The following is a 16,002-nucleotide window of genomic DNA, read 5'->3' on the forward strand; positions in this document are numbered from 1 at the left end:
ACTCTACGACAAAATTAATTTAACAAGTTTGCAAATCCACCACTAGAGAAGGAGAGAGACACCAGACCAGACTATCTCATGTTGAATTCAAAGATTTGTAATATTGTCCTTTTCTTTATTATTTTGGTGATTATGTGACTGTAGGTTCTCTGACATCAGAGATGTGTGTGATTCAGATGTGCAGAAGAGCTGAGCTTCAGGATGGAGGACGACCAACAGCCCGTGTGTCTGTCTGTACTGAGTTTCTTCTTTAAGGGTCTGATCGAGGGAGTTCTGCTCATCATCTTCACCTGTCTCCTGGTACAGGTGCTCGTGACCAAACACATGGAAGGTACTGTGTGTCCTAATTTATATTTATACAGAAATTAAAATGCTTGTGTTGTCATTTTTATTGGAAATCAAACCCATCATTTTGTCATTACTAGCAGAATACTTTATCAGATGTACCCAGGCAAACCTGCTAATAGCACAGAATTCATTATTGTATTAAGGAGTTGTACACTGTAAAAAAAATATTTTCTTGCTTGGTATTTTTGTCTTGGTTTCAGTACAAATATCTGAAAATTCTTAAATCAAGATTCATCTTCTTGATGAGCAAAATGATAAAGAAAATTCATCTAGTTTTTAGACAAAAAAAATCAAATTTAATTGAATTTGTAAGGAATAATTGACGACGGGCCATTGAATTATAAGAAAATAATGCACACCCAAGGTGCAATGCGGCACGACGCGAAGTGGAGTTACAACGCGGGTGTGAATTATTTTCAAATAATTCAAAGGACCGGAGTCAATTATTCCTCTTATACCACGGTTACCACAAACATTGCTCTGGTGCCTATTTTAAGATATTTGAAAAGTTAGGTGTGCGGTTTACAGAAAAAAAATCAACACCCATAGAACATTTCTCAGCCAATCAGAATGCAGTATAAGTGCATGGAGTATAAGTGCTTAATACAAGCCAAAAAATCTATCTGCCAATGGGGTAAGCAAAGAAATCTTGAAAATGTTTCTTAAACACTAAATTCAAGAAAAATGCAAGAAAAATTTGCTTACCCCATTGGCAGATTTTTTTTTGCTTGTTTTATGCACAAAATCATGCATGGTAAGAAGCGTCATTTCCGTCTGATGTCAAAGGTATTCAGGCCACACTGATGCTGCGTCCGAAAACTCAAAATTGCTGCCTTCTGCGGCAGCTTTCTAAGGCATCAAGGCATGTCCGAATCCAATGTTAGGTTTACTTCCTGACTCCTGAGATCATGGGCCCTATTTTAACGATCTGAAACGCAAGTGCGAAGCGCAACGCGCAAGTGAGTTTGTGGGCGGATCTTGGGCGCTGTTGCTATTTTCCCGGCGTGAGAAATAACTCTTGCGCCGGGCGCAAATCAATAAGGGGTTGGTCTGAAGTAGGTTCATTATTCATAGGTTTGGGCGTAACGTCAAATAAACCAATCAGAACGCTATCCAACATTCCCTTTAAGCGCAAGGGCGCAAGTTCCATGGCGGGTTGCTATTATTATGACGGATTTACCAGGCGCACGCCAGGAGCGGTTCACAGCCGAGGAGAACCACGTTCTTGTAAGAGCAGTCAAAGACAGAGAAGTTGTTTTGTATGGGGATAGGAGAAACCCACCCAAATCAGCGTAGGTTAAACAGGCGTGAGAGGAAATAGACCCACAGTCTCATCAGCTGGCATCCCCATCGTTGCGCAAAGCGCTACAATGATGTCAAGAGACGGGGGAATCCCAAGCTTGCCAGCATAAATCGGGCACGCCGTGTAACGGGAGGTGGATCTGCCTCTACACATGACCTGATGCCAGCAGAGGACATCGCTGCGTCCACCCTCACCGCTGAAACGCAAGCAAGGTCCAACCCCAAAGTACTCTTACCAATCAAGTTCATATACATTAAGGTTTCTTATGAAAACATTTTAATTATTATTTACATAAAATAAACGTAATAAAGCCACACAACAAACTTATGAAAATATTTTAATCATTATTTGCATGAGAATTTTTTAACGCAGCCACACAATAAATAAAACTATCACCACAATGCTCACCACTATGATTCCCCTTATCTCGTGTATGAATATTTTTAAGTGTAACAATTTATGATTTGCAAAAATAACTGTTGCATCTGTGTAGATTAGATGCAAAGTGTATGCGCGTTGTGCACGCTATACATTATGGTCAAGCATGCGCCCTTAAAATAGCATAATGAACAACGCGCAACGCGCCACTGACTTTAAACTTTTTTTTTCTGGTCAGTGGCGCAATTGTTTTTTGAAACTGCAAAATAGCATCAGGTATGGTTTGCGCCGGAACACGCCTCTTTTTTGCGCTGAACAGCCCAGGGAGCGCAAGTTCATTCCCTAGTTTGCCGACGTGCGTCTGTGACGGGAAAAACCCGCTGTGCGCCGGTGCAAAATCCGAAATGATACATGCGTCACTGACAAAGTCAATTGCGCTGGGTGCAAGATAGAGCCCCTTGTCCCACAATTCCATGCGTGTGCGTGCATGGGGAATGTGATTGGTCGAGCCTGGTCGAGTTAGCAAAAAATAAAATGGCAGCCAAGAAAGCAGCTGGAGCACAAATTTAGTGTAAATAAAATCTGTATAACTATTATCAGACTGGCCCTCTCGGCCTCAAAACACTATCGGCGCAATGGGAAAAGTCCAAACTCTCCCGATTGTGTTTGTTGTAGTCCAAGAAAATAGATTTACATTGGAGACAATAACTGGCATTGTTTACTTTGGGGTTTGTATCGTTAACATGAACTAATACACACTTACAAAGGAAATGTAAAATCGTGAATCGGACCTAGGTGCTCTTTAACATAGCTCAGACATGTTTTAATCTAAGATTAGTCGTAAGCTTTGTCTGTGAAACTGGGGGAAATGTCATACAGAAATGAGAGAGAGACAATGTTTGCTTACATTTTTAATGCCTCATAACTTTCCCCACAAGGATAGCATCAAATCTTACCATACGGTTTTTTTTTTTTGTTTAAGTGGGTTTATCTGATCTGATCATCATTTTAAATCGTTTGAAGATTTAATTGTTTTTATTTACAGCAATGATAAACCTGAGATTGAGACAATATTGTAAAAATATTAATCCGGGCAAACAAACATTGTCATGATGAATAAATTGTGTTAAAAGGAAATATATAAAACACATGTGACAGGTTGCCCCGACTTTACATTTTTGAATAATATCCTTATCTTGAGAGCATAGTTTACCATTTAAAAAACGACTTTTTTATAATTGACTAGTGAAATTCCCATGGTTCTATTGCAGTTAAAACAAACAAAATATGGCTACTAAAGTTAAACCATGGTTACTGTATCATTGTTATTACCCATGACGTCAGTTTGGATTAATATTTCACGCAGTAAATAACGTGGAAAGATTTCCGTGTGATTCTTAAAATGCGTTATTGTAATAACTCGACTCGCTTCGTGCCATCACGCATCAGCGCATAAACTCATCGATTACGCCGCTATGCGCGCGCCTGACGCGCGTTCACGCTCTGCTGTAGTCTTATCGGATGTGTGCGCGAGCCTCATGTCAGAGCACTGCAGATGTGACACCTGTAGTTTTTCACATCTACATTTCTGAAGTGTCGTTTCATTCTTTTGGAAAATATGAATGTGGAATTTGAAGGTAAGAGAAAACATCATCATAAATGATCACTTTAGATATAAAGATATATTTCTGTATTCTGCATGTTATGCTTGTTTAATAAACCACTGGGGACTGTCATCCATAATGTTTACTATAAAGGGACCATATAGCCAAGTTATTTCAGTGGAGCTGTTTAAATCTATTTCACTGGGTTAATCTTTGTTGTTTCAGTTACCAAGGTAGAAAAAATATATTTGTTCTAAAACTATAAATACAATAATATAAAATATAAAAATATATAATTTTCTATATCAGCCCTGTTTATATATATTATTAAAAAAATGTTATGAAGTGACAGAGTCTAAGGCTCAATCGCTTCACGATTTCATGGATTAGAAAACCATTTTTGGCCGAATGGTTCCTTAAAGATCCTTTAACATTATTTTTACAAAAAAGGTTCTTTGTAGTGAAAAAGCATTGTTTTGATTATTAAAAGATTTAAAGAAATTGTTCTCCAAGGAACCTTTGAGGTTCTTTGAGGAACCAATAATTGTTAATGAATGGGATCTTTTAAGCATCTTTATTTTTAAGAGTGTTGGACATCAGATCTGAACCCGTTACTCCTCCTATAACATTTCTGTTTTACTTTTATGGTCATTTGACATTTTGGCTAAAAGTAACTGATGGTATAAGTCAACACAGATTGGGTTATGTTAAATCTTTAAAATAATGTTTTAATTGTTTAAATCTATATTGATAATGTTAATGTCTATTCATGAACAATCTGAATTAAATAAAAAACATGATTAATTGAATTTGTTCAATTTTTTAATGTAAGTGGTTGCATGCAATTAAATTATCTAATTTTAGCTATATGTTTTTATTTAAACTTACTCAATTGTTTTTAGTTACCTTAGCACAATTAAATTGAGTTTATCGGCGTAAAACTGTTACATTCACCAATGCTATTATTATTTATGCATGTTAGTTCTTCTCAAATTTAGAAATATGAAGTTATTATACTACACATTAGCAAACTAACCATAACTAACACTCAACTGAAACACAGTGTAATGCTTTCTGATCAAAACTGATACAAGTCAATGAGACTTGCCTGCACAATGGTAAAAAAAACTAACAACAAAACAATAACTCTTTTAAATACTAATACTAAACAACACCTTACTAAACATTAATAAGTCCCCCTGTTATCTTATATTAATTTAAAAGGCAAAAAATAATTTTAATTTTATTAAAGCATGCTGGAAATCCCACCCTGTTTTAGCAATATTGCTTTAATACAACACAAATTATTCATGTAGTCCCAACTTAAATGAGTCATGTTCCCATAGGTTGATTTAAAATTTAGAAACAACTTAATATATTCTTTTAAACCAAAAACTATATTGTAACGGATTAAATTAGCAATTTTTTATTATATTAAATTTATTCAGGGTCAAAATCTTTTTTTACTGTTTTTTTACTGTGATTTACTCAGTCTTCCTATAGATCTTAATACATCCTAACAGATTTCATATTCACTTACCACATCTAAAATGATCGTATCTCTGTATTGACTGTAATCTTTATAATGGTTTTGTGTTTTGATAGTTCATCTCCAGATCTTACTGGCTGTTGGCTTGGCTGTCCTCTGTTTCTTCCTTGTGATTGGCTGCATCATTTGCTGGTGTCACCAAAAGACTCTTTCCTTAAATGACAAGAAGGCGGGGCTATCCCTAGCCTCGTTACCCACAGATCATGTGGCTGTGACTATTAGCCCCTCCCCCTCCATAAACACGCTGCCAATCAAACAGCAGTATGAGGAATTGGATGGAGATGTCATGGATTCTCCCTCATCTAACAGCAGTTCAACATCTTCAGGATCAGATGTTCAATCCTCGTCTCTGCCTCGCTCTCTCTCTGAACTGAAAGGCTCTTCAAAATCACGTTTCACACTACGAAGACTAAGTTCTCCCACGTTCTCCTCCACTGTAACTAAACCTGCCGTCCGCATTCGTTCTTCACTCCCAGTCATTCCTAAATTCAGTCTGGTGACAAAGACCCGCAGAGCGCTCGATCGCAAAAGCACCAGGGTTGGAGATAACTGTTTGCATTCAGAAAGCAGCAGGCTTACCACCTGCCCATCATCATCATCTGGTTTCAATTACGGCTCCAGTTCCCTTAAACCCAAACCATCTCTTCACTTCACTTTGTTTTTCTGTCCAGCAGAGAGCAGACTGACAGTCACCGTTCTGGGTCTCTACCGAGGCTCTAAGAAAATGAGCAGAGCCGTAGTCAGGGTTTGTTTAACTCCGGTCTGTCCCACACCACTGCAGAGCAGCTCAAGACGCAGACGTAGCCTCAGCCCAGAGACACCGGTTCACATCTTCATCCTTCAGGTGAAATCAGAGGAGCTTTACGGTTGCACGCTCATACTGACAGCGTCAAGCAGGGATTTCTCTGGATTGAGAGAGACGGCTGTGGGTGAACTTCAGCTGACGTGTGCAGAAATCGACTGGCAGCCCGGGTCCACCATCACTTTCAATCGTCAGCTTAACACTGCAAGCAGGAGCCTGAGGAAGGTATCAAAGGAGATTTAAGATTTGGTCCATGCAACAAATGTTAAACTGGGCACATAGAAATGTCATTTGTCCAACCCAGAGAGCAGACGACTCAGGGCCGGATCTGCACCTGGGGTCTCATATATATAAATCTCAGGGTTCCTGAAATCCTTGAAATTTTGTGAATCTAGGGGAAAATTCAAGGCCCTGGGAAGTTTTTGAAAATATACATACATAGATACAGGTCATTGAAAGTGCTTGAATCTATTTAATGCAAGAAGTTTTCTGGAAAAAAATCCATATTATTCCCTGTGTATTGTAGGATAATATAAGAAAAATTCTAGACTTTTTAAGCACACGTGCTAAACTGTTCACTTTAAATGCTAATATCTTCTGTATGCGAATGCTAATTCATATCAACATGCTTTTTTGCATAGTTGTGTTTGACAAATCGGGTTACATATGTAACTGTTTTTCCCTGAGAAGGGAACGAGACGCTGCGTCTCCCTTGCCATACTTCCTGCGTCCCTGTAATGCCGTCTTTGGCAATATTTCAGATAGTGATATACTTCCTGACTCCCGCGTCACCCTGTCTTTGTCATTAAGTCTCACCATTGGTTGAATTTGATATACACATTCAGAAGCACTTACCCCTGGAGTTATCCCCAAAGTGTCACCGCAGTGACGCAGCGCAAGTTCCCTCGAAAGGCCCCACATTTAGTCCTTGAATTTGAGGGTATTGGACCTGGAAAGTCCTTGAAAGGTCCTTGAATTTGAAGTTAACTAAGGTGTGGGAACCCTGAAAACGTGCATAGGATCCTTAATAAAAGTCTACGTACACTGTAAAAAAATTCCGTAGAAATTTCAATGTTATTGCAGCTGGGTTGCCGGTAATTTACCGTAGATTTAAATTTATGTTATTTACTGGCAAGAGTTTGTTCAAAGTTAAATAAATTTTAAATATTAACAAGTCTTTATCTTTACAGAATAAAACTATACAATAACTGCCTCATGCAAAGCATTCTGGGAACCAGAAATCATCATCAACCTTTTTCTGTTTTTTGCTTCAGATTTTGTTTCCCAGAATGTTTTGCTTGATGCTGTTTTTTTAGTTTTACTCTATAAAGACAAAGACTTGTAAATGTTAAATGTTCATTTAACTTTGAACAAAATGTTGCCAGTAAATAACATAAATTTAAATCTACGGTAAATTACCGGCAACCCAGCTGCAATTTCTACGGATTTTTTTTACAGTGTACGCACAAAAGCCAAAAATTGCATACGCCAAAAAATATTAAGACTTATAAAACAAAGCAATGTTTCCTTTATAAATCACAGATCACCTGCAAGTGTGCATACATGAATCATCCTCAGATCCCACCCTGCAAGCCCTTTTTCCCATCAAGTTTGTTTTTTATAGATGATAACTTTTGCGTGGAAACTGGCGTACACACGTTTCCAGTCCTGTTTTGTGCATACACACACTGCAAAAATGATTTTCAAGAAAAAAAAATCTTAGTATTTTTGTCTTGTTTTCAGTAAAAATATCTAAACATTCTTAAATTAAGATGCTTTTTCTTGATGAGCAAAACGACCCAAGAAAATAAGTCTAGTTTTTAGACCAAAAATATCAAATTTAAGTGATGTTTTGCATTAAACAAGTAAAAAATCTGCCAATGGGGTAAGCAAATTTTTCTTGATTTTTTCTTGAATTTAGTGTTTAAGAAAAATGTTTTAATGATTTTTTTGCTTACCCCATTGGCAGATTTTTTTGCTTGTTTTATGCACTAAATAATTTGATATTTTTGCTCTAAAAACTAGACTTATTTTCTTGGGTTGTTTTGCTCATCAAGAAAAAGCATCTTAATTGTAAGAATTTTTAGATATTTTTACTGAAAACAAGACAAAAATACTTGGGATATATTTTTCTTAAAAGTTATTTTTTGCAGTGCATGTTTTACAAATGAGGTCTGCACTGAAGTCGGCAGCTTTGGTGCTGATCCGGCCCGGAGTCGTCTGCTGTCTGGGAGATTTCAGCTTTACACAGTTGTTTAACTTGTAAATCAAAATGTATGAAATGTAAATTATAACTGCTTTTATCCATGAGGAATTATTTGACTGGTTAACAGTGAAGGAGATAAAGAAAGAGGAAAAGTCATTTTAGAGCAAGTTGAATGACACCTGTCAAATGGTTTAAAGTACCAGAGTAAACAAGGTACAAATGGTAAAGAAGCCAAGTGAAATACTATAAAGTAGATTCGCTCTGTGTCTGAGGAAGTTTGAGCGGGCAGCAGTGATTTATATATTCTGATGATTAATTCATAAATTACATCAGCATGTTTCTCACAAACCTTCATTTGGAAATGAAGCGATTCATCATTTTGAAACATGATGTTGTCTCTTATGAACCCAAAAGACAAAGATGAACTTTAAAAGAAAAACCAAGACACTCAGAGTCTGTCTCCTCATGTTACCACATGTATTTATACATAAATCATTACATTTGAACACATATTTAAGCCACATAATAATAATAACTTTGTCTAATTTATTATAACTCTCAAATGTATTTTTCTATAATCTTTAATATTTTTATTATCAGTAATTATTCAAATAAAGTAGGATTAAAGATTAAGCATTTCTTGGCTGTCCATGACAGACACAGGAAACTTAAAGTGGTGGAGCATGCGATGATTGACAGATGTATTAGCGACCTGAGACAATAATACATCACAGACAGAGCATTAAATCAGACAAAATACATTTTTTAAAAGAGAGACAGAAAAATCTTAGTAGATTTCATTATTTTCCCTATTTTTTACTGTCATGATGCTGGGGTTTAAAAAGCCGTAGGCAGCTGTATAAGAATTCTGTGCGTCAAACTGTTTAAATTTACATTTATTCATTTAGCAAAAGCTTTTATCCAAAACAACTTACAAATGAAAAAGCATTTTTTATAATAATTCATTTAATTTGGTCTCAAGAGCCAGTACTGTTTTCATTAAATCATGAATCAAATTTGTTGTATTTTGCAGAGTCAGAGTTCTCAGGATAAATTAGTGGATGTCAGATGTTCGGTTTGTTCAGGACAACTCCTGATTCTCCTGCAGTATCAGACACTGGCACATCGCATGAAGGTGATGGTCAGGAAAGCTGAAAACTTACCCAAACTTAGCAGGATTCCAAGAAGCCCAGGTTTGTCCTTCTGTCTGTCTGTGTTGTTTACAGTGTTTTATATTTGAGCGATTCCATGTGCAAAGTTTTTACCTAAAGTTTATCACCATACTTATCAATATTTGGAGCACTGTTGCCGGTTTGAGCCTGGCTAGGTCAGGTGGCCTTTCTGTGTGGAGTTTGCATGATCTCCCTATGTCAGCGTGGGTTTACTCTGGGTACTCTGGTTCTTTCCCACATGCCAGAAACATGCATGTTAGGTGAATTGGAGATACCAAATTGCCCCTCCCCTAACAGATTAACTTGTGTGGATCAACTTTTGTATGGTTTAACTGGTTCTCGCCATGAATAGATGCTGGAATGGCGTGAAAAATAAATAAAAAAAGATTCAATATTTAGTGGTTTAAATGCCCATGCAAAGTATTGGTTTAAGTTTTTAAAACATTTTTATTTTCCATAGTTAAGTGGAAATTTAATGTCCATAACATTGTTTTTTGTTCTTTGAAGAGCCATCCTTTCTTAATTTTGGGGGTATTATTGCATTTAATTTGTGCATTTTAATTCACAGAATTCCTACAAAGTATGTTGTCTCCCAAAAACCTGTGTACTTATTTCTTATATAAATTCCTAAAATAGAAAACATAAGTATAGACAGATATTTTTCTGATGTCTGGGGCCAGTTGTTCAAAAAGTTTAATCTGATCCAGATTTGGAAATCCCATGTTTTGCTAACCAGGATCAGGTAAACCATCTCACTTTTGTCCTGTTTTTTTAAAGTCTGTTCTTCTTGCCCTCAAAAAACATATATTGATTATACACAAACACATTGAAACATGAACTGTAAGTCATAAAGAGGCTAAATATCTGGTAGTTTACATTTGTAGAAATGCCGGTTGTTACAATTTTTTACTGTTTGGTTTCTGATGATTGTGATTTTAATGAATATTCTGTACAGTGCCAAATGACAGTTAAAGTTAAGGATCACTTTTGTTAAAATTAAATGTTAAATATTTTGGTTTGCTATTGTCTGCTGCATGAGAGATTTATATGAACTTTATATGAACTAGAAGGTTTTAATGGTAGCCCAACTTTTTATCATTATAAGGATTGAACTGAATAAAACATAACAAATGATAAATGTATAAATGTTACATAATAGAAATGTTGTACTGTAGACTAACTGTAGGTTTATAAGTTTTAGTAACACAGAATAAACCTACTTTTTGGGATCAAACTAATCCCAATCTCACTAAAAGTTTTGAACAACACAAAGTGACGATTTGGTGATCCAATCAAAATTTAGAATCCATGTTTTGTTTTTTGTTTTTGAAATTTTGATCTAATCTGAAATCCAAATGTATTAGTTTTGGCTCTAGAGGTTTAGAAAAATATAAACAGATGGTTCAATATATTGCTAACAAATGCATTCTCTGAGAAATATTGAATGCAAATGTCACATCCATATGGATTTGCTGGTATATTTCTGGTATAATAAAGTGATTCATAAGCTGTAAAGACAAACAGTGGTGTTGATTTTTTATAATGGGCGTTTGTCTTTCCAGATCACTATGTCATCATCAACCTACGTCAGAGTGGAAAGGTAATCAGCACTAAGGAGACGAAGTGCGCCGGTGGTGTGAACGCTGTTTGGAACGCACCCTTCCTGTTTGATCTCCCGACTGGTGACATCGACACGCTGCCTCTGCTCCTGGAGCTCATCGTAATGCAGGTAACCATTGTGACAAATTCAATTATTCATTTGAATGAATCAGCATCATATCTATAACATTGACACTCTGTGATTGACAGGGGCGGCTCTACACAAAGAGTTGCATTCTGGGCTGTGTTCTGATTGGCTACGAGGCTCCTGAAGCAGGAAAGCAGCATTGGAAAGAAATGTGCAGCAGGGTGCAGGTGGAGACGACACACTGGCACGCACTTCAACCTGACACCTTATAGGCCAGCAATCCTAAACTGAGACGTCCCCAAACCATCCAGTGTCCTGTAACTCCTTCACTGTTTCTCATTTCTCCACTGAAATCAGGATAGAGGACGAGTGGATGTGATGGTTTGGGGAAAATGTGTTAAAATTGACTTGAATCCTAATGCCTGTCTTTACAACAGGGTTATGTTGCTTCAACAGAAGTTGTGCATTATAGTTATGTAATTGTGTAAAAAGGAATTTTGTGAGTTGTTTGTTAGCCGGCTTATTTCTGCTACGATTTAAAACATCTCTTCATCAGTAATTATATTAATTCATCCACAAAATATATCCATGATGATTATACAGTCAACATTCACAAATACAGCGTTGATTGACACGCCTCTAATTCCTCATTTTGACCTTGTTAAAATTGTTTACCCATAGGGCAAAAAATACATTTCTCTGTCCAAAAATATGTATAAAAGAATATGCTAAATACATTTTGTAGAAAGTAAACATAAAATGAAAGTAAACTTAAATATATTTTTTGAATTTGAAAATATATTTAGTTTTAATCTTCATATTTTAACATTTAAAAATGTATTTTAGGGGCAACAAATACATATAAGAAATCAAGAAAAATCCAAAGTGCTCAGAAGGAATTATTTAGAAAAAATGTAGACACAATTGAAGGTGCTTTTAGAAACTAAACTTTATTTAATTTTTGCTTCATGTCCCCTTAGGGGCTCCGTAGTATAGGGTATACAAAACGTCAAAAAAAGGGAATCCAAGGCACTCTTTGTATTTCAAAAAAGTATTATAAATATTTAAAAATAGCTATAACATTAAAAACATTAAACTGGGCACAGATGAGATAGCCTTCTTCTATTAAAAAAAGCTTTTTATAATACTTTTTTGAAATACATTTCTAATTTTGCAACCCATATTGCAAATAATATATTTTTTCTGGCCAAAATATACAATTTTGTATGAATGTTTTAAGTATAAAATGTATAAGTATGTATTAAAAAATAACATTTTTGCTGTTGAAAATATATTTATTTTCAACCTTTTCAATGTTGTTTACAGGTTTGTAACATAAAGAGTTTTTTTCCAATGCAATGTGAATATAAATGCTTTAAAATATATTTTAAAATATACAAAAAATGGTCAAAAAATAATATACATATTTTTGAAACACAAAATACATACATGGAACATAAAAGGAAAAAATACATTTTTGTAAACATATTTTAGCACATATATTTCTGGCCATTTTTTGTATATTTAGAAATATATTTAAAATTTTATTTGAAAATATATATATTTTTTTGCCTTATGGGTGAATTTCGTTATTGGCTGTCCACGTCCACGCGCTGCCTGCATCTGCATGATGTAATTTTGATCAAAACTGCAGCTCAATTTTTACCGTGCGAAACTGTGAACGCACAACAGCGCATGTGTGAGAAAAATGTTGAGAGGAACACTCCACTATACATAATGACAATAGACAGCATCTTTTCTTCTTTTATTTTTACTTTCTTCAAAGAACAGAAGGCTAAGGAGCATTTCCTTCAATATAATGTTTGATTCCTGGTCTTTGTTTTCTTGTTTTGTTTCAAAACTTTGTTTGCAATGGTGGGTCCGCTACTTTTCTTCATCTATCCTGAATTTCTGAATGATCCTGTAAATGATGCAATTCAGTGATGCCTTGACGGCCTTGTACAGTAATCATTTGAAGAAGAAATCATTTGTAAATTACATTTTCATTTTAAATTTCAGTTTCATCAAATGTTTCAAAAGCATACCGACAGTACAAACTTAAATTGTTGAGATAAAAAAATGTTCAACAGTATGAAAACTATAAACATAATGCAACAGTATTAACAGCGGGACAACCGTAACAAGTGTTACTTTCGTCCTGACAGAAACTCCTGACATTTAAACCTGATTTACTTTTTTTTTTAAACTTTATTTTAAATAACCTGTAGATTGATCGGTACTTTAAAACATGAAACCAGATACACAATTCCTTATTAGAAAAATATTACTGCTTTAGGAATTTATTTATCATAGTTATAAACAGCTTTCTGGACCTACATGCACAAAACGGTGATGAAATAATGTGATATTTGTCACCTCTGTGAAGGGTTTGTGTGCTAAAGATGCTGTCATAGTTTGAAATGCAAATAGAGTCAGGGCTCTGAGAAAATCATTTTGTTTCTTTTATCCTGCCTTACTTTCGCCCCAGTTCTCCTAATATCATATAAATGAATATCATTAGACTAATATTATGGGTTAGGATTATAGTTTAATAGTATATTCATATTATCGGTTTGGTATTTAATTTAGAGGTGAAAAAAGAAAGAATCGAAAAAACAGTAAGGAATGGAGTTTTGGAATCGATTATTTCGACTGACGTATTCCTGTGGGAGGAGGTTAGTCAAAAACTCTTATATTGATGTCATTTTAAAGCAGTTAGTAGTCCAAACCGGGTGTTCGCAGTATAGGCTTTGAAAGGGGTCTTCTGTTAAAGAGCACTAATGGTCCGATTCACAATTTTATATTGTATGTGTATTAGTACATGTTAACAATATGCAAATGGTACAAAACCCAAAGTAAATGATACTTCTTGGGCCTGTTGACGTGAACAAGGCCGACATTAACATAATTCTTCCCACTTCAAACTCACAGCCTGTAAGTTAACTCCTTTTAGCATTGCATTGTGCGCAACTCTTTCAAACATGGTAAGGAGCGTCATATTTCTGGCTGACATCAGGGTTATTCAGACCAATCACAACTTACAGATTAGCTGCCCAATCAGGGTCACAGAGCTTTTTAAATCTGTGCGCAGACAGGGAAATCTGGAGCTACAAAAATGTATGGTAAATGTGTACCATAAACCACGCGATTATACCAAACACACAAAATAACGTTGTTTTCAGCAATGAAATAGGTGCTCTTTAATGAAAATATGCCAGTGCACTTTGAGCTTTATCATTTTGCAGGTATTATTTATGCTCTAACAGCAACATTACACACTCAGTAAAGTTGGAAAAAATGGGATCAGGGAAAACGTGACCTTTAAAAGGCTGCGTGGATGTGGAAAAATTAAGCCTTTAGACAGATAGTCATGTATCGAAACTGAAGTTCCCTAAAGCAGCACCTCTTACTTTTGCTCTACTGAACTCGGAGAAGAAACTGATGATGTGAATTATTACAAAACTCATCGTAGGAAAAATAGGAGTCTTGAGATGGTTTATTTTTTAAATCTGCAAATGTGTGGTGAAGTGGAAATGAGAACTGAGTCATGTCCAAACAGAGCGACTTCAAAGGGTACATCGACTTTAAAGATTTGTGCTTTAATACTTTACATTTATCTTCTACTACTAAAATCTATTCATAGAAACACGTTAAATATTTTCACTACTTCCCAACATGTAATCAATAACCTATGGAGGCCGACATTATGTTTAGCTCATAGTGCATTCTGGGTCGATGATGTCTAAGGTTTGTTGACAAATATTACTATAGTTTAATATAGTAAATACTATGGTATCATATGTAGTTTTTCATGTGAGAATATTTTACTCCCTACTTCCACCTTCATCTTTATTTTGATCATCCTTCATTTTGTTTTCTGTATTGTTTTGGCTTTTTAATGAAAAAAAGGATAAACCCTAAACTGCTGCACTGTTTCTGAAATGCATGTCTGTGGTAAAGTTTTTTAGCCTGTGTAAAGACATTTGTCATGAATGTTATGTAAGAGTTAGTCTGTCATCATGACAGTACATTTTTGTTTGAAGTGGGCATTGTGCTGTACTGTTTTATTTTACTTTTGTGTCCACCATCAGTAAATATACCACAAAACACCAGCTTATGAGGGTTTGACTGTAAATTAAACAAATAAAAATGATTGATGTTAGATGTAATATTCATATAAGAACATTGCACTTTATAACCACATTTTAATGTTTAATCATTCTGTCTGTCTGTTTTCCTGCTCCTGACACATTGTGTTTTGTTGTCTGTTTAGTTGTGGTCTCAGTATATGTAAACTACAGATTAAAGTACGTTGCTTGTTAAAATGATGTCAAATGTATAAAAGTATTGATGTAAGAATTTCTCTGTCTTTATTATTCTGAGCTCACTGTCACGGATGAAAGAAAGACAGTTTCATGCCTCTGCATGATCAGATTTCATTGTCTCATGTTATCAGTGACTCACTTTCTCTCTGTCAGCACAGATTATTGATCACTCGTCACAGCTGTCTGATGCTCATCTGACACATTTCCTGTGTGCTGAGCTCACGTGTCAGATCAGATCCAGATGTCAAAAGGGAGATCTGTACAGTAAGTATCTCACATATTTTACATTCAGAGATTCTAAAATGAGGCTTTGAAATGTTGATTTTAAATATTCATCTCAATATGTAAATTATTTCTATATACTAGTGTAATATATAACTAAGTTTAAACCCTTAACCCATAAGTAATGTTAAAGATTTTAGTAGACTTCACCCACATTCTACCCCAAACAAACACAAAACTTTCTGCATTTTATTTACAATTAAAATCACACGTAATTTACTATATTTTTTATAGTGGTTTTACTAATGAGGACACACTCAAGGGGAGGTTTTGTCAGGTTTTTTTGCTCACTTTTGAGTTTAAATCTGTCCCCAAAATATATGCACACACTGCCCTCTGGTGACAG

General features: G+C 35.3%; 1 protein-coding gene across 1 annotated transcript; it reads left to right on the forward strand.

The window, feature by feature from the left end:
• Positions 1-3,460: 3,460 nt before the first annotated feature.
• Positions 3,461-12,392, forward strand: LOC135773270 (uncharacterized). Its single transcript, XM_065282746.2, has 5 exons — positions 3,461-3,666; positions 5,239-6,209; positions 9,224-9,383; positions 10,925-11,091; positions 11,172-12,392. The coding sequence occupies exons 1-5, from the start codon at positions 3,648-3,650 to the stop codon at positions 11,319-11,321; spliced, it is 1,467 nt and encodes a 488-aa protein (XP_065138818.2). The 5' UTR covers positions 3,461-3,647; the 3' UTR covers positions 11,322-12,392.
• Positions 12,393-16,002: the final 3,610 nt, after the last annotated feature.

This window comes from Paramisgurnus dabryanus, chromosome 9 (assembly GCF_030506205.2).
Source record: "Paramisgurnus dabryanus chromosome 9, PD_genome_1.1, whole genome shotgun sequence".
Taxonomy (NCBI): Eukaryota; Metazoa; Chordata; class Actinopteri; order Cypriniformes; family Cobitidae; genus Paramisgurnus; species Paramisgurnus dabryanus.